General features: G+C 50.9%; 1 protein-coding gene across 2 annotated transcripts in view; it reads right to left on the reverse strand.

The window, feature by feature from the left end:
- Positions 1-19,536, reverse strand: part of SLC22A1 (solute carrier family 22 (organic cation transporter), member 1) — a 35,316-nt gene extending 15,780 nt beyond the window's left edge. For both annotated transcript variants that reach the window (XM_011934994.1, XM_011934993.1), the window contains exons 1-7: positions 18,776-19,536; positions 12,223-12,326; positions 10,195-10,349; positions 8,479-8,647; positions 6,043-6,157; positions 5,738-5,844; positions 2,530-2,744 (exon numbers count right to left, since the gene is read on the reverse strand). In XM_011934994.1, the coding sequence (XP_011790384.1) occupies positions 2,530-2,744; positions 5,738-5,844; positions 6,043-6,157; positions 8,479-8,647; positions 10,195-10,349; positions 12,223-12,326; positions 18,776-19,186 (1,276 nt within the window). In that variant the 5' untranslated portion in view covers positions 19,187-19,536. The remainder of the gene's footprint in view (positions 1-2,529; positions 2,745-5,737; positions 5,845-6,042; positions 6,158-8,478; positions 8,648-10,194; positions 10,350-12,222; positions 12,327-18,775) is intronic.

Below are 19,536 nucleotides of genomic sequence, written 5' to 3' on the forward strand. Positions count from 1 at the left end.
CAGCAGCCAGAGTGACCCAGTTAAGACTGAAGTCGGGTCAAGTCCACTCTTGCTCAAAGCCACCAGTGGTTTCCTACCATTCTTGGGATAAATTCCACAGCTGGCTATTTCCCAGCTCACTCCACACCTCGCTCCACTGCTCCCCACGAGCTCGCCTGACTCTGGTCCCTAAATCCTGAGCGGTCCCGCCAATGCCATACTCTTCTCCCCCCAAGGGCCTTGCATGTGTCAGAAAACTCTCCCCAGATTTTTACATGGCTCTTCCCACGTCATTTAGGCCTCCTCAGGCCTCCCGTGCCCGTTGTAGAAAGCACTGACATCCTTCTCTTTTCCCTCTGGAATGTCAGCTCCATGGAGCAGGAACTTTTTCTGCTTTGCTCATGGTTGAAATCCTAGTGCCTAGATACCTGCCAGCCATATAGAAGGCCTGGAGATATTTCCTGCTGGAGGAATGAATGACTGTCCTAAAATGTGATAAGGACCAAGACAGAGGGACGAGGGGTGGGCAGGAACTGGGAGGAGGAGGCTGGGGAGGGGACGATGCCTGGGCTCGGTCCAGGTGACAACTGAATGGACTTAGCCCTCGATCGCCCTCCTTCTTGGCACTCAATGCTGTTAACTTTTTAAAAGTCTGCCCATCCATCACATCTTACCCAGGATTCCAAAAACAGAGAGATTGGGAAGAAAGTGGGCAAAATCTATTTCAGATCCATGCTGCCCCTTTTCCTGTGTTCTCTGTTCTTTCTCCATGAAAAAAAAGGGAAAAGAAAACTGAGCTTTCTTTCCCCACCCATTTTTCTTTCCAGCCTGATCTATACAGCCTAGTTCTTGGGCATACAGATTTCACAGAATGGTCTCTACAATACCCTGCCTGAAAGCCTGTCAAAATGACTCACTAAACCAACAAGTGCAGAGCACATGCAATAAAAACTGAGAAAAGAGCAAATCTGCCCTTGTATTTATTTTACAACATATCCAAGAGCAGTGAATGTGAAAGGCAATTTATGTACTCAAAACTGACGGAAGTTAATTTGCTTTAGGTTTAAATGTAGCTTGGTTTATCTTTGATTGTAAGAATTACAGACTAAAGTATACATCCACCGACATGGCCCCTCTTAAAAAGATGAGTCAGATCAAGTGTTGGGAGGATCTGGAATAATCAGAGCTCCCATGTGTCCCTGGGAGGAGTATAAAATGGTCTAACCACTTTGGAAGCTGTTTGGCAGTGTCTGCTAGAGCTAAACATATGCCTCCCTGGGACCCAGCAAGTACGCTCACAGACCTGTACCCAAGGGAAGTGAGAGCATGTGCCCACCCAAAGATATGTGCAAGGATGATTTTAGTCCCAATAAGTGGCAAACGCTGGAAACAACACAAGTGACAATCAACAGTGAAAGGGATGCAGAGTGTCATATTTACACAATGGAATGCTACACAATCATTTTGTTTGAAGTTCCAACTACACTTTCATGTGACAATGTGGGTGGATCTCATAGGTGCAATGATGAATTTCTTGTGCCTATAATCCCAGCACTTTGAAAGGCTGAGGTGGGAGGATTGCTTGAGTCCAGGAGTTTGAGACCAGCTTGGGCAACATAGTAAGACTCCATCTCCACAAAAAATAAAAACATTAACCCGGCATGGAGGCTCACGCCTGTAGTCCCAGCTACTGAGAAGGCTGAGGTGGGAGGATACCTTGAGCCCAAGAGTTCAAGGTTGCACTGAGCTGTTGATTGCACCACTGAACTCCAGCCTGAATAACAGAGCAAGATTCTGTCACAAAACACAACAACAACAACAAAAATAGTGTATTTGGTATGGTGTCATCTATATGAAGCTCAAGAACAGACACAATCTGTGGTGACAGAGGGCAGGGTAGTGGTGACCTTGGAGTGGTGGCGGGGGTTGTTGTGAAGGAGCATCAGGGAGGCTTTGGAGAAGTTGGCAATGTTCTCTGTCTTTATGAGGATCATGCTGCCCGGGTGTACACATTTTTACAAACTCATGGAGTCGTGCACTTATTGTTTGCTGATTATATGTATGTTAAAACTCCATTTAATTTTGGGGTTTTCTTTTTTTTTTTGGTTTTTGGGTTTTTTTTTTTTTTTTTTTTTGGAGATGGAGTCTCGCTGTGTCGCCCAAGCTGGAGTGTGTGATCTCGGCTCACTGCAATCTCCGCCTCCTGAGTTCAAGCCATACTCCTGCCTCAGCCCCCAGAGTAGCTGGGATTACAGGCACCTGCCACCAAGCCCGGTTACTTTTGTGTTTTTAGTAAACATGGGGTTTCACCATGTTGGCCAGGCTGGTCTCAAACTCCTGACCTCAGGTGATCCACCTGCCTCCGCCTCTCAAAGTACTGGGATTACAGGCATGAGCCACTGCACCCGGCCCCTCAATTTAAAATTTAAAAACACATTTTAGACAAAGGTAGCACCTCATCTTTGTTCTCGTTCCAGAGGCTTATCAAAGAATTACGACACTCTCCCCACACTTGGATTGCCTGGGAAATGATGAAAGCAGAGAACTCACCAGGTGAAATAAAAATCATGACCAGGCAGGCTGCTCCGGCCAACAGATTTGACACGGCTGTGGGGTAGATGCGGCCCACGCGGTCAATGGTGATGAGGGTGATGAAGGCCCCCGGGAATTCGACCAGCGCAGAGTAAAGGAAATCCAGGTAGACGTTCCCGCTGGTGGCGCCCATGTGCAGGATAAGCCCCTGGTAGAGCACAGAGGCGGTGAACCTGAGCCAAGAGGAGGTTTCAAGTCAAAGGCGTGAGTCAGAGACTGATAAAGAAGCCCTTCCCAGATGGAGAAGAGCTTGAATCACTGGGTTTAGAATGCCCTAGAGCAATATGAGAAGAGGGGAGTAAAAATGAGAAAATGTATCCTAGAAGGGCCCTTGATGATAAATTTTTTTTCATGATAGATGTGAGAGTACCACTTGTAGGATATGCCCCCAAGTCTCCTGGAGATTGCACGTGATGATGGCTACTGTTCACCGCACGCTTAGATGTCTGATTCTGCACCGAGCCCTTCACATGGGTAACCTCATTGGACACTCCAACAGGCCTACAAGGATGTGGGCAGGAGAGGGCAGGAAGTAAGGGGGCAGGTGTCAGACTGCGTTATGAGCTGTGTCACCTTGAGGAAGTTAACTAACCTCTCTGGGCCTCAGTTCCTTCGTTTGTAAATGGGATCGTAATAGTACCTCCCACTTCTGTTTGTCTTGAGTACTCACTGAGTTAGCGTACAGAGGTGCCAATTATAGTTCCCGGCACACAGTATGCACTCAGGGCACTCAGAGGACTCACAGCACAACAGAGAGGCATGGGCCAGGCCTTTCCAACCGCACCATGGCGTTCCCTGCCCCTTATTACGCTGGCCTTAGTGGGCGCTGTTGATTCACCTATGTTCTTCCATCCACTGTACACCCCCTCTGTCCGTATTTGAGAAAATGTAGCAACATTACAGCATAGGGCACACAGAGCTGAGGCCCTAGCTAAATCACTCTCACCTGAGCCAAAATGTAGGGCACCTCGTGTGTCACTTTGTGGGGAAAATATCATTTGGAAGCTAGAAAGCTTTTACAGTCATATTTACATTGTGAGAAGAGATTTGGGTCATAAGAAATTACTATCTCATCCCAGCATGCAAATTGCCTATCAGCTCCAAAACTGAGATGAAAATGGATGTTGCTAAGGAATATATCTCCTTGTTTGATACAATTTCGCCTGAAGAAGCACTGGGATGCCTTTGTTTCTAGTCCTAAATTATTCCTGATTGGACCAAGGGTCAAGAAAACAAGAAAGAAGGCACTTGCCTGCAACCAACTCAGTGAGTTGAGATTAGCCTGAGTGCCTCCATACCATTTAGCCAGTTAAAGACAACAGTCATATTACTGATAAAGAAACTGGTTTAAGAGAAAGGAACGTATAACCTTGATTTTCCTGTCAACAAGCCAGTTAACAAATGTGCCGGGCTGCCACCTGTGGGCAGAACCCATGAATTGCATGTGCATATTAAAATAACAACAACAAAAAACACATTGACATTGAACATTTTCCTGCATCCATGCTGTACCCTCTTGTATGTCATTTACACATATAATCTCCTTAATCCTCCCATCACATCTACGAGATAGGTACTATCACTTCTCCCATTACTGAGGGGGAAACTGAGTCACAGAGAGATTAAGGCCCTTTGGAAGGTCACACAGCCAGGACATGGTGGACAGACTTTTTGAGTCTCAGTCATGACAACGAGCAGGACAGTAGAAAAGGGTGTCCAGGAGCCAATGGCGTGAGGCCTTGTGGGCCACAGAGAAGGATCTGGCTTTATTGTGAGTGATTAGGAAGCCAGCAGAGGATAAACAGGGAGAGACAAGGTCTGTTGAGCCCTAAGGGATGACTTTGCCTTCTTTGTGGAGCACCAAGGGGCATGGGTAAAGCCAGCAGGCCACCCAGAAGGCACCTACAGCAATGCAGGTAAGAGATGCTGCAGAAGTGTCCATGAAACGGCTGACATTTATACAAATAATTAGTGCCAAGGACAGGGCTACAACCCCTGCAAGGGAGCCCAGGGTGCTCACGATGGGAAGCAGCAGGTTCTGAAGGCGTTTCCAAGCTAGCTGACGGAACTTGCCAGAGGATTGGAGGTGGGGGTAAGAGAACAGAAGAGTCAAAAACGCTGCCTTGCAGGGAGTCTCCGGGCTGGGGAGGGGAGCTGGACAGCGCAGCACAGCGGGCAGTTATTTCCACTGCAGCGGCCAGTCCCAGCCTCCACGCTGAGTCCAGCAGTGAGTATCCGTGGAAACCCGCCAGGTACATGGGGCTATTTGCAAAGGTTCACGGGCCCAGCATGTGGCTGGGTACAGGACCCCAAGGGCAAACTCGGAGACAGGGAAGGTGAAGGGTGAGGCAAGAGAGGACATGGTGAACCTGGACAGATTGTGGGGCACAGTGGTTATTCATTCAACTTTCAGCAAATATTGATTGAGGGTCTGCAATATGCCAGGCACCGACTTACTACAAACTCTTTGTTCCAGTAAAACCTCACATAGAAGCGCAAACAAGTGTGCCTGGGTAGCAGAGCTGCTCTGGCTGAAGGGGCGAGGCCCAGAGTGCAGTTGCGGGGCCCTCACTGTATGCTGAGGGGAAAGCCCTTGCATGGAGGAGGTGAGCCAGTGTCCTCTGAGGGAGCAGGGCAGGGGATTCCTGCCCAGGATAGCAGCTGGGGGAGCATGCAGACCCCTGGAATGTGCAAAGCGTGTGTGGGTGGGTCCATGTGGGTATGCATTTTCTAGTCAATAGGTAACAAATGCACAGAGACGCTCAGGTAGGGTCTAGGGTGTTTAGATATGAGGAATGGAACTTCCTCCTCAAAAGCTCCAGGAGTTCTCATCCACCTTCTGACGCTGAGTCAAGACTTGGCTGTTCCCAGAAGATGAGACCATGTGGAATGGAGGCAGCCCTGATAACCCTTTATCCTATTTCACTCATCCCACTGGTGACCTCCCATAGGTAACAAATGCCCCTTACTAAAATGAAGCCTTTTTCTTATTATTCAATCCCCAAAGGAGAAATAAAAAGAGCTCTTTGACCACTCACAACTATATTAAAATTCTTTTACCCTTTCTCTTTTTCCACCTGAGTATTCCACTGTCTGTAATCTATAGGCTGGTGTCTGGGCGAGCGCGCTGATTCTGCCTGGGGAAACGCATGGGAACGCTCCTCACCACAGGTACATCAGGATGAAGGTGCGCTTCCTCAGGCGTGGCGTGCGGAACAGGTCTGCAAATGAAGGGCTCAGCTTTTCCGTGACATCCTCTTCAAGGGAGAGCATCTAGGAGGGAGGGAGAGCATCAGCCACACTCACACTGTCATGAGCAGAGCCACCTGGGAGGTGGGCCTTGCCACCCCTGTGCTTCACACCCATGACAAGGAGCCCAGTTCTGCTCCTTCCCCTGGCAGCCCCAGGTGAATCTGCACCCGAACCCAGCCCCAGATTCAGTGATGTGAGATACCCCTTCCTAGATTTCACCTTTAAATCAGCAGGAGGCAGCTTCCCATTCTTTTGAGCGATGTGGTCCATGATCTTTATTGCTTGAGTGTTTCTTTTTTGTGATAACAGCCACCGAGGGGACTCCGGCACACACCTGCAGACACCACTCATCACTATCTGGCATTTTCCCCGGAACTCATCTGACGTTCAGCCCTGGGCAGGGTGATGCTGTTGCTCAGTGCAGCCTGCCCCCCTCACACTGGGACGGTAATCCCTCAAGAAGATGAGGACCTGGGGTCACTGTGCGCTAGCCCATGTGGCCCGGGTGGGAGCTCTGTGAGGACCTGGGGTCACTGTGCGCTATTAGCCCATGTGGCCCAGGCAGGAGCTCTGTGGGTCACTCATACTCCTAGTGTCACCTAAGATTTATAGACCAAAAGGGAGCCATCACTTCCTATGTAGCCTTCCTTCTGTGCAGCAGGGGTCTCCTCTCTCCTGGACGTGGCAGCCTTTGTCCCCCAGGGAAAACGCTCATAGAGGAGATGCTCCATGTACATTACCCGATGACATCAGGGTATCTCCAGGCAATGCAAGGGCTGTTGAACACTTCTCAAAATATTTCCCAAACAAAATAAAATGTATTTACTGTCCTTTAATATCAAATCAACACCATGCTGTCTATTTCAAATGGGACGAGGAGGGTACAACTCAAAGACTCGGCCTTTCTGGCACAAGGGTCTTCTGAAAGCTGGCAGGCATTGATTGCCTCCCCCTGCCTGACCACGCAGACTTTGCGTTTCTGCCGGAGACAGCCCCATTTCACATGGATGAGGCAGGGGGAGGGCAGACTCCGCAGAACTTCCTAGCCACACGTGTACAACTCTGTCATTTAGGGAGACTGGGTTAACTCTAGTACCACTCACAGATGATGTCTGCTCTCAGCCAAACTAAGACAAAAGGTGGAGGGATGAGAAATTCCTTTGTGGCCCTTTCCGCTACCTCCTCTTCCCTCCACCACAATAAAAACTGACCTGTGGAGTTCTTTGCCCTCCAGACCCTGCCAAGCGCTCACAGTGAATATGATTAACACCTTGTTTGGACTGATTCTGTTTCATAATGGCTCAGGGTACACATTCCCCAGAGATCGTTGCATTGAGTAGGCCTGTTGTTCCTTCCTTCGGTCATTCATTCATTCAATCAAGATCAAATGTCTGCTCTATGGCTAGATGAGACGTATTTCAGAGCCTTATTAATAATACCAATAGTACTATAAAAATGAAGTGGGAGAAGAGCAGAGATGACAGCAGAGAGGAAGAGAAGAGGGGGAAGAGGGAGAGGATCAAGAAGATAACAGAATATCTGCCTTCATGCCAGCACCCCTAGGAGAGACTAGGGGACTCTCGGGAGTGGTAGCCATTGCAGTGGAAGTGCCACGTATGGAGTCTTTCCTACCGCGGGACGCTGATACAGATTTCCCAAGGCCGCTGAGCAACCCTCAGAAAGCCACCTCCTTCACCCAGGAGTGAGGCTCAGCCTTGTGTTTCTGGAAGGTGCGCATGCTGAGGCCCTGCATTTCCCTGGATTTCTGTCTGACACTTGGCATGGCTCACCTTTATCTGGGGAAACCAATCTAAAGAGGCTTTGTCTGAGGATGGCTTCACATGTAACCATGGCCGCCTAGTAATAACAGAACAACCGGAACAGTACAAGTGGCGGGAAGCGCTGGCTCCACACAGCTCCATGCGATATGTGTGTGGGAAACCCCCGGCTCTGTGCAGCCCTATGCATCATGCGTGTGGGAAACCCCGGGACCAGCTCATCCCTGTGCGTCATGCGTGTGGGAAACCCCAGGACCAGCTCATCCCAATGCATCATGCGTGTGGGAAACCCCGGGACCAGCTCATCCCTATGCATCATGCATGTGGGAAACCCAGGGACCAGCTCATCCCTATGCGTCATGCATGTGGGAAACCCCAGGACCAGCTCATCCCAATGCATCATGCGTATGGGAAACACAGGGACCAGCTCATCCCTATGCCTCATGCGTGTGGGAAACCTCAGAACCAGCTAACCCCAATGCATCATGCGTGTGGGAAGCGCCGGGCTCCGCTCATCCCAATGCATCATGCGTGTGGGAAACCCCGGGACCAGCTCATCCCAATGCATCATGCGTGTGGGAAACCCCGGGACCAGCTCATCCCAATGCATCATGCGTGTGGGAAACCCCGGGACCAGCTCATCCCGATGCATCATGCGTGTGGGAAGTGACGGGCTCAGCTCATCCCTAAGCATTATGCGTGTGGGAGGCGCCGGGCTCCGCGCAGTCCCGTGCATTATCCATGTGGACACCATGGCCTTTGGAAGACCGCCTGTAGGTGCCTCCCACTCCAAGAGCCTGGTTCCTCGAGAGGACAGAAAGTGCAGCCAGAAGGGTGGCCGGCGCCCCTTCCCCTTAGGCGGGAGGAAAGGCCTCACCAGTAGTAGAGGAGGAAGAGGAAGGTGGGCAGGGAGACTGCCAGCTGCAGCCAGCGCCAGTGAGGCAGGACGTAGGCCAGCCCGGTAAGCGCCACCAGCCCCACCGTGAAGGCCATCTGGTACATGATCGCCACTGTTCTTCTGGAGCCCGAGCCAACAAATTCTGTGACTGAAACAGGAGGTGTGGTCGTTATGTGGGTTCCTCGCAGGAGCACAAGAACCCGTCTCCGTGCGTTCAGAAGCTCCGGCCCCAGTCCAGCTTGTCTCCCCGCTGGAAGCTCACACTTGGCCTTGCCGAGCCCCACCTGCTTCCAGGCTTCTCTCTTGTGTCTCTCCCATTTCTCCTTCTCCCAAATCACAGCCGCGCTCACGCCTCCCCTTCTCCCTGGGGCCCCGGACCCATCAAACCAAGGCCCCGAAGATCCACCAGGCTGCTTCGTTCTCTGGCTTTTCCGTGACTGTCCCTTTCTGCATGTTCCTTTACCACTGCACTCCCCTTGCCTGCTTCAGGACTCAGTCCACTGGCCTCTCCTCCCCAGCGCCTTCCTCCAGAAGCTCCAGACTCAGCTGGAATATTTGTCAGGACCCCAGGGATGTTCATTCATTTAGCAAATATCTTTGAGTGCCTACTGGGGGCCTGGCACTGTTCAGGGTGTCTGGGATACATCGTGAGCACAGGAGGTAGACTCCTATCTTTGGAGGCCTCATTTGGCAGATGATCCACATCACAGATAAGAGAATGCAATCCTATGTTAGAGGGTGATACATGTTAGGGGAACAAAAATGAAAAGGGGAAAAGGAAATCAGGGGAGTCATGGGTGGAGGGGCTGCGGGTGGTGTTGGTACATGGATGTGGCCCCGGGTCAGACCCCCTAACCCTGTGTGGGACGGGGCCTAGCAGCAGAGGCTGTCACAGGCTCCACACTAACGGGGCTGAGCCACCTCAGCTTCACCAGGCTGCTCATGGCATCTCAAGGCAGGAACGTGGGTGGATCCTCTTGGCCCTAGTGAATGAGCTCTCAGAATGCCAAGTGATAGCACTTTGTTTTCGAAGACGATGAAACATGGCTATTTCTTTTTTCTCCCCCACAAAGGAGTAAACGTGTGGCTAATCCTCACTGCTGTCTGCCGTGCCCTGACCTGGGGAAGGACAGACAACTCTTCAGCTGCTTCCCTCCCAGAAAGGGTTTTTTGTTTTGTATTCTTAATCTTCGTAGAATATTTGAAAGGGGAAGAAAGGCTGATATGTAAAACTCCTCATGTTGGTTTATACTTCAACTTTTTCAAAATCCTGATTTTCAAAATCCTTATTTTATTTGCTCCTGTTTCCTCTCCTAATTCTTGAGTGCCATTCAAGCCCATCGAGTCTGCTGTATTTCTTTTAAGGAGTTGCTGGTTCTTTCTTATGTAAGATGCTAGAATATTCTCTCACGTATCTCCTCTTCTGCACCCCCTCCTGACTGCTGTGGGCACACCAGCATGGGGTCTTTCTGTTCTCCAAATACATTAGTTGATTAATAGATCACTAATCGAAGTGATAATTTAAGTGTCTCAGACACAAAAAGACAGGCCATTCTAGCCCGTGTCCTGCCCTAGTCACGTAACAACAAGGAACTGGTGCCCCCGCAAGCTCCCTGACCCCACAAACAACCCCTCACCCACGTTAGGCCCATCCCATTCTACCCCAAGACCTGGCCTCAGTCCCATGATAATTACTTAGGGTGTAGCCGGCCATCCAGTTGCCCTTGCTGACCAGGCCCTGCAGCAGGCGGAAGAGCAGCAAGGATATGTAGTTGGGCGCAAAGGCCATGAGCACACCCGACACGGCGTTGACCAGCACGGTGCCCAGGAGACACAGCTTACGGCCAAACCTTCAGAGACAAGGAGACATGGAGGGCAGCTGGGAGAGGTTGAAATTTGGGGTCAGACATTCATGGTGGAATGCCAAGGGTCACAGTCAGAGGACACTGCACTACTGTCCTGGGAAACTGCAGGGTCTATCAGGACAGCAGTGCCCAGTGCCCCACCCAGACTGTTCATCTGTCCCTACAAGCTCTCCAGCCCTTGCTGGGTCTGAAGAGGAGTCTGAGTGCTCCCAGCAGCATCACAGCTCAGCCGGGCAGTGCCCGCAGCCCCTCTCCAGTTCTCATGCCTGTCCCTTCACCTTATCTTCATATTGAGCAGATGGCATCATTATTATCGCCACTGGTCAGGCTGCACCCAAACCAGGCTTCCTTCCTCCCATAGTCTTATCAACCATCATGGAAGCTTTTCTGTGCCATATTCAGCTCTGATAGTGTAGCCATACAAGGCTGTTGCTCTTCTCCTTTATCTGGGAATGAAATGGGCAAATTACTCTCTAGGACTGCACTGTTCCCACCCAATCTTTTCAACCACACCCCACGTTCTCCCAGAGCCAAGAAAAGAAGCCAAGGACAGGCCATGTGGTGTGCCCGCCCGTGCACACTCCCCACCCACCTGCCAACCCCGTCCCCTCTGCCACCTCCACCTGCCTCCACCATGCCACTTCACTTGTCTACCTTGTGTCCCCTGGCCTAGACCTCCACCCCACCTCAGGACAGCCCCAAACCAGCCAGTAAACCCTCACCCTTTATGAAAACATAGGAACTTCTGCCAGAAGCCACATTTTCTAACCAGGGATGCTCAGTCCCAGCAGCGGCACCTGGCTCCATCCCCTCTCCTTGTCTCCTGCAGCAGCATCTGGGTCTGTCTCCTCTCCCTGTGTCCTGGGGCAGTGCCTGGCTCTGTCCTCTCTCCCTGTCTCCTGCAGCGGTACCAGGCTCCATCCCCTCTCCCTGTCTCCTGCAGCAGCACCTGGCTCTCTGTCTCTTCTCTGTCTCCACCTCTGAGCTGGGCCCCAGACCCCCACCAAGCCTAGGTCCCCGGCCCCTCTCTTCTTCCTGCATCCCTGATTCCCTCCCCTATCGGCATCCTCATCCTGGACCCTCCCCACGCTGTTTTAAAGAGTTGCCACACAACGCCACTCTCCTGCCTTCCAGTTTTCTCCAACCACCCTGTCCTGGGTGCCCCGCCCCGCACAGCAGATTCTGACCATTCCTCCTCAGGGTCTCCTGGTGCATTTCCACAAGTGCCCTGGAGAACAGTTGTCCTTTGATCTCACTGCCATTTCTCCTACATCTCCTTTGCCAAGGCACTTTCCCTGCCTACCTTTCTGCATTGCAGTTCTCTCTCGACACGCTCTTCCAGCGCATCCTGATATGCTGTATAGCCTTAAATACCAACTACTGGTGAAAAACCCCCGATATTGAACTCCAGCCCATACCCCTTTCCAGAGCTCACCCACATACCCAAGTGGCTCCTTGGCACCTCTTCGTAGATGTCTCAGGCCGTGCAACACATCTCCAAACCTAACATCTCTAAGAGCTCTAGCTTCCTCTCTAACCTCTCCCCTATCAACTGCTGAAACAAAATCCATTCCTAACCCTCTGCCTCCCATCTCAAAATGGCCTCACGAATATGCACCTGCTGGAAGCATCAACCTTCCTGTGTCCTCCCTTTCTCTCAGCCCACCAACTGTAGAATCCGCATGCAACTTTGACTCTGAAACACACCTCAGATCTCTCCATCATTCCCCTGGCAGCCCCACAGTAGCCCAAAGCAGGGTCTGCTGTGTCTTGTCTCCAGCAGCTTCTGCAGTTGATTCCAACTGGTCATGTTCTCATGGCAGTAAGGGGAGGCTTACCTGGACTGCTCTTTACATACCTGTCTGCAACGTAGCCAATGCCCAGAGAGCCAAAGAGGAAGCCCGCATTCAAACAGGCCTGAAAGAGGTCCAGCTTCCAGGAGTCGGCACACACCAGGTTGAACTGCCAGTCACACCATGGCAGGAGGAGGACCAAAAGCACAGAACAATGTGTGAGTCAGGACTACACCCTTCCATCCTCTCTTCAGCAAAGCAAATGCATTTCATGAAACTTGGTATCTCTGGGCTGTTTCACAGAGTTTTCTCCAACTACATTTTCATAAGACAAATTCAAAGTTTCTGATGAATCACTCAGCAAATAGCAAATGCGATGGACCCTTGAACAACATGGATTTGAACTGCACGGGTCCACTTATAGATTTTTTATTTTTTTCAGTAAAAGTTACACTGAGTGTGCCTGTCTCTTCTTCTACCTCTTCCACCTTTTCTGCCTCTGCCCTCCAGGACAGCAAGACTGAGCCCTCTTTTCCTCCTCCTCCTCAGCCAACTCAACCTGAAGACAATGAGGGTAAAACCTTGATGATGATTCACTTCCACTTTGTGAATAGCAAATATAGTTTCTCTTCCTTATGATTTTCTTAACATTTTCTTTTCTCTAGCTTACTTTATTGTAATAATACAGTGTATAATACATATAACATACAAAATATGTGTTCCTTGGCTGTTCATGTAATGGGCAAAGCTTCCCTCCAGTCAATAGTAAGCTATTAGTTCTTAAGTTTTCAGGAGTCAAGAGTTACACATGAATTTTCAATTGTGTAAAGGAGTTTGGTGTCCCTAGCCCCTACATTGTTCTAAGATCAACTGTATTCCTAACACCTGGTACCACTCTCATCATGCAGTAATTAAAGAGGCTGTTGTCAGCAGCCTTGCTATTGGTAGTTGGTTATTGAAGGACAAAATGTCTTTGGAAAAGAAAGCAAAATGTCTTCTCAAAAGAGACACAACTGCTAGGTAAGATTTCTAAAAAGAAATATAGCCAAGGAGGTAATTTTTCCAAAACAGAAATGTACCAAGAGAAATACATGTTTTCCGGAATTGGCCAAAGATCCTTCATTAATTACATATTAATTAGTATATATTTAGTTATATAAGTGCCACCAACAATTCTGTACATTCTATTGTCACTGTTGGGGCTGTGAGTGGCAACCCGAGAAGAGGGAAGCAAAGACAGTGGGGTTGCCTTGAGATAGAGTGTGCCTTAGGGTCACATGTGGGTGAGACCGAGGGTTAGAAGAACATCAGAGGTTTCCACACACCAAAACCCAGGAGAGGGGAGATATCAAGGTGGCAGGGACAAAGGAAAAGACAAGCATGGGTTGCTGGGAAGGGCTTGTTTTCTTTGGGTTTTTGGAGAAGGCAGATGCTTCCTGGGTTTAGAGGCCTTGGGGAAGAAAACCAGGAGTGGAGGGACATCCAAGAGTCCTACCTCCCCCAGCATAGAGCATGGTGACACTGGCACATGCCTAGACATGGTAGAGGCTGGACGGCAGAAGAATGACCCCTTCCGCTTTAGAGCTGAGACAGGCAGAAAGAGTGGACTCTCGGGAGAACAGAGGGTGTTGGGTGGGGGCCTCTTGACCCCTTCAGTTCCTGGTGGGTGGGGGACACATCCTACCTTCCCAGCCCTGTCCCTCTGCACTGCTCTGTCCGCATCGGGTCCATGGCTTCCCTAACCAGAACACTGTTGAGTGTGATGGCAGCAAGTCACTTCACAACCCTGGGCCTCAGTTTCCCTGTCTGAAACGTGTGTTGTACCCATTCCATCACATCCATAGGGCTGCTGTGTGCATTGGAGGGAGGAGTCACATGCGGACAGCTTCAATAAATAATAAACCCTTTCATTTTAAAAACAGGTTTTACTGCCCCAACCTCCAACCCTCAAATCTCTGAAGTTGCCAGTATGAGCCATGCCATGCCCCGATCCTGGGGTCAAACATTCAGAACTGGCTTTGAGCAGTGGCTTACGCCTTAATCCCAGCACTTTGGGAGTCTGAGGCAGGAAGATTGCCTGAGCCCAGGAGTTTGAGACCAGGCTGGGGCAACAGAGTGAGGCTTCATCTCTACAAAATATTAAAAAATTAGTCAGACATGGTACCGTGTGCCTGTAGTCCCAGCTACTTGGGAGGCTGAGGTGGGAAGATCGATTGAGCCCGGGAGGTTGAGGCTGCAGTGAGCTGTGTTCAAGCCACTGCACTCTAGCCTGGATGACAGTATGAGGCCCTGTCTCAAAAACAAAACAACATTCAAAGTCTCAAGGACTCTGAACTCAGCCAGCCTGGGTTCTGTCTGATGGACTGACTAGTTCCTTGACATGAGCATTTTTTTTTCCTGAAATATAGGTTAAACTCTGTGTTATCACTTGAATTTCAGAAACAAATACAAGCCTCTCCTAGTAACTGCCTTCTGCCCAGACCCCAGTGTCTGCTCTTGTGGGTGGTACAGCTCTGGGGTGTGCGACAAGCTACTGCTCAGTGTCACTTTCATGTTTTCTGCCAATCCCCATGTTGATTTCCTCTAAAATTCAGCTTAAAACACATCTTCTCCATGGAGCACCTCCCAGGTCACCCGCCCGATGTATAGCTCTTTTCGACTGTGGTTCTTTTCCTGCCTGCCCTGTGCTCTGCCATTAGAATACACATGGACACATCCTTCCTGAGCTTATCTGGCCTTCCCAGGGTCTGTGTCTCCAACTGCCCAACTCTCTCTTTGCAGCCTCCACCCGCGTGCTCTACTGTACAGGATTTCACTCAAGTTGCAGGGGTCAGGGAAAGATGTGCAATTATTACCTGGGGCCTCGGCTTATTCCCTTCTCAGCCACTGTTTTTCTGGTTTTCATTATAATCTTTGCTAGTTGGTGTCTCTGTAAGATGTGGCTGCCGCCTTCCTGAAACACCCTGTTGCCATTATGCCCCAGGACTGTGTATGGAGCCAGCGAGCTCCTGGAGCTGGAGTGCATCCCACCTTCCAGCAACACAGAGAACTGACTCTGCCCCCAGGCTACCCTGAGGAGGTTTCTAGAGCCGCCTGCAAAGCTTGTAAACCTGCCATGCTTCCTCTGCTCCAAAATGCCAGCCCAACCATGAGAACCCCGACACATTTGTGCACCTTGAGAAGATAGGCCAGGCCCTGGGAGAAGCTGGGTCTGCACAAAGGTAGGGACGGGATGGAGGGTGGGAATCCCCTAAGCCCACTGGCTGCTCCTGCTGGGATTTCACCAGGGCCGGGGCAGCTCTTTCTGGCACAGTTATAAAGCAACCTACTGCTTCATCACAAGAACCACTCAGGGTCCTGGTGAAACCACAGATTCCCTGCGGATTCTGCCTCAGTGGGTCCCAAATAGGAGTCCAGGTGATCCTGAGGATAAGCCTAGTTTGGGAAACACTGATGTAACTACCTCTGTCTCCCTTGGCCTGAGACCCCTTTCCGTTACTCAGCATTCATGGCTGATGGAAGACACCTGGCCTGGTGTAGGGGCTGTGGCTGAAACCAGGACTGACAGAGGAGATCCTCTTGCTGGGAGAGTCAAAAGCCAGGAAAATGCCCACATTCCTCCCCCAGTGAACCTCATGATCTTAGCACCTAGCCTTGGGGTGGGAGTTAAACTTGGTGTTCAAACAAATTAACTCATCTTCCCTCCTAAAGCAAGTTCCAATGTCCAAGGCAATGCTAGGTTAAAAATTAGTTCTGCAGAAGTGAATAAACTAAGGTTGATTCCCCAAAAATAATTTTCAGTTTTGGAGGAGGAGCTGGGGTCAAGGAAGTTGGGGTTACAGTGGGAGACAATTCCTACCCAGGAACCAGTTTCTATCACCCTCCCACCTACCCCCAGGCTTCCAATCACCTTAGAAAATCTTCACATGAATCCCACCACCCTTCCAACTCACCATGGCCCCAAAGAACACTTTCTCCTGTAATCATATTCTCTTCACCATCTCTGCCCGTCAGAGTTCCAGGATTCCCACAATCCTCCCCAGGGCTCTATATCTTGGGGTTATTGGAAGTCCCCTCCACAGCTACCATGGACAGGCAGGCTGTTCCAAAGCACTCTCGGGCTCCTCTCATCTGTCCCAGTCTCCCGGCTCCTGCTGCACCCCAAGGTCCCCTCTTACAAGGCCCCTCCATCTGCCCACATGGCTGCCTCTCCAGGGCTCCCAGCACAGCATTCAGAAGCTCCATTTGCACATACTCCCCAAGCCAGAGCCCTCTGCCAAGCTGTGCCTCCTTCTCCCCAGCCCCAACAATGCTGGCATCTCTTACATCATGTCTTCCCTTCATTCTCATGACAACAATGTTTTGGCCAACACTTCTCACCGGGGCTCTTTCTTGGCCTCCTCAAGCGTCTCTCTACCTCTCCTAAAGCCTCCAATCCCACCACCACCCCTTCCCACCCATTCACGAGTCCAGCTAGGATCGCATTGCTTGCCTGCCTAAATAAGACCCAAACTCGTTCGTTGGGTGCTGAGGTAGCATTGCCAGGATTCACAGACAAAAATACAGAATGCCCAGATAAATCTGAATTTCAGATAAACAACTTTTTTTAGGATAAGTATGTTCATGCAATATTTGCAGTCTGAGTTATCCCAGTATCAAATATCATGCAGTATCTGGGACGTAAGTATCCTATCCAGTTGGGTTATCTGAAGTTCAAACGTTCAAATTTAACTGGGCATCCTGCATTATCCCTGGCAACCCCACACTAAGCACTCCATGTTCTGGCCCCAAGGTTAGACACGAGTGTTCTCCCCGCAACTCCTCATATCACGACCTTCATATCAGGGCTCCTTGTACCCTGAATGCAGCAAACACTCCTTGGGCCCTGAGGCTGGTCTCAAGCTCTCCCCTTGATCTGGGATCTACTTCCCCTCCCACCTGTCCCCTCTCCTTGCTGGCCAAAATACCACCTGAGGCTCAGCTCACACCTCCTCCCAGAAGACATCCATGATCAGATCAGAGCTCAGCAGCTGAGATCTCTGCCTTCTTAGAGCCCACCAGTCCCTTTCCACCCTGTTCGTGGCATTCACCACAGGTGGCCTTGGGCTGTCATTAAATGAACATTGGTCTCATTCTGGCCACCCTCCTCCCCTCTCAGTCCCCACAAGACTGCAGACTCCTTGAGGGACCTCACAATCTTCTTCTGTATCTCCCCTGCAGCATCACACCCCTGCCCCAGAACAGAGGGAGCGTGCCGCACGTACTGGATGGATGTCTGACTGGAGGAATGATCACATCTGATCTCCTCAAAGCAGAGTACGTCTCAGTCCCAGAGAACAAACACGTCCCCATCCTGGTCTGCTTCTAGATTCCCAGTTGGGAATGTCACACGGTTGGAGATCCCTGGAAGGAGGGCTGCCTAACTTGTCATCCACTGTTGGAGGATGCCTTGGAGACAAGATGTCTCTTAAGCATCGTAAAGCCAGTTGCACTGGCACCTGCTCTGCTCCAGGCAAGCAGGTAAAGCCATGCTCAGGCCAAGAGGGGAGGGACCCTACGCTTTCCTCCAGTAAGAGCCCTAAATGTGTCACCACTGAAACCACTCAGGAAAGGGAAGAGAGGAAGAGCAGAGACTCAAGAAGCCCTGAGAGCTTGGGCGAGGGTAGTGGGGGCAAACAATTGGGCGGGACCAGAAGCAGGGAGGACCCGGTTACCTCTTATTTCAGGGAAGCAGTGCCCACGCCAAAACTACGCCATTGCTCGTTACTAACAGAGAGGCTCTGACAAGCTTTGGCCTACGGCTTCTCCAACCGACCAAGCGTCCGCACTTGTTACCGTGCAATACTTTCAAACGAGCTCATGACGGGAAAAAAATGTGGTGACGCTTTTTACTAAAAGATTCTCAAAGCAAAATGCCCAAATAATCAAGTAAACTACTCAAGCAAGGCCCTTTTGAGGCCATCGCCCTATCCCAGAGGCCCCATCGGACCGCAGGGTGTGACTCAGTGTGGATTTGCTCAGTGCTTTCACAGATCCCAGCTGAACCTCATATCCCTATGAGGCAGCTGTCCTCATCCCTGGTTGACTGATGAGGAAATGAGGCTCAGAGAGGCAGTGACTCACCCAGTGATACTCAGCTAATAAGGGGCACAGCTGGGCTTCCACCAAACATTCTCATTCCCAAGCCAGGGCAATTCCAGGCCACCTCAGCACCATCATTTAGGTCAATTGTCATTGCTCTTGAGTGGAAGGAGGGGGCCCACGGTACTATTGGTGGGGAAGCAGGGCCCAGAGCAAGTTGATGGTTCTGGGAGAAGCCAGTGGGGTAGGCAGAGAGGCTCCTGGTCTCCCAGCCGAATCCCATTCAAGCAACTCAGCAAACTGGCCCCCTACTTGTGCTGGCTGGTCTCTCCTGCCTCAGCGTCCTCCTCAAAGACCCAGAGTTTGTGGTGGATCAAACTAGAGAAAAGAATGCCCCGTGCCTAGGACACAGCCAGCCACTACGTGCACAATAAACACAGCCCCCTACCTTTTTCCTGATGTGGACCTGAACCTCACAGGATTTGCTTTATATTTCTCCCTGTCCCAGGAACTCCCGTGTTACAGAGGCTCTTTTACCTCGGTGACGATGGAGGAGCCAGGAGTGTCATACACCCAGCCATCCTGGCAGGGGCCCAGCGGCAGGTAGCTCCTGTTGGTGGCCAGGCTAGCCAGGGGGTCTACGCAGCTGAGGGCGCTCTGGTTCCAGTCCACTTCATAGCGCCTGCACTGGCTAAGGAAGGCCTCGTCCGCAGGCCCTAGGCCGGGAACTGTGTAGTTTAGCTCCTCCGCAGGGCTCCAGCCACAGCGCTGGCTCAGCTCAGCCACCCCGGGGCTCTGGCAGCGGTGGTCAGGTGTGAAGCCCAGGAAGACAATGCCCACACAGATGGGCGCAAAGGCAGCTGACAGTAGGCTTAGGGTGAGGAAGGCTTGCTTCTGGAACCAGCCAAACTCCCCAACCTGCTCCAGAATGTCATCCACGGTGGGCATGATGGCTCAGGACGCTTATGGCCGTGGCCAGACCTGCTCTGGGCTGCAGTGGCCAGGTGCAATGTCTCCCTTAGAGATCTTTGAAAAGGAGTGGTTTGAAATCAGTTTGCTGTCCAAGTGTGAAACATCTGGAAGACAACCAAGCAGAAATAATCTTTTACCCCATGGTGCTGGTTTCAGGAAAAGGGAGAATGCACGTGGCTGCCTGATCAAATGTTAGCTTTATCAGGGAGCGAGTCAGTGGCATCTAAGCCTGAAGGGAATTGGAGTTCAGCCGCAGAGCAAGAGGAGGGCAGGAGAGCAGGCCGTGCAAACCTCCTAGCAGCCCTCTCAGGGCTCTTCCAAAGAGA

The sequence above is a fragment of the Colobus angolensis genome, unplaced genomic scaffold (genome assembly GCF_000951035.1).
Source record: "Colobus angolensis palliatus isolate OR3802 unplaced genomic scaffold, Cang.pa_1.0 Scaffold14, whole genome shotgun sequence".
Classification (NCBI taxonomy): domain Eukaryota; kingdom Metazoa; phylum Chordata; class Mammalia; order Primates; family Cercopithecidae; genus Colobus; species Colobus angolensis.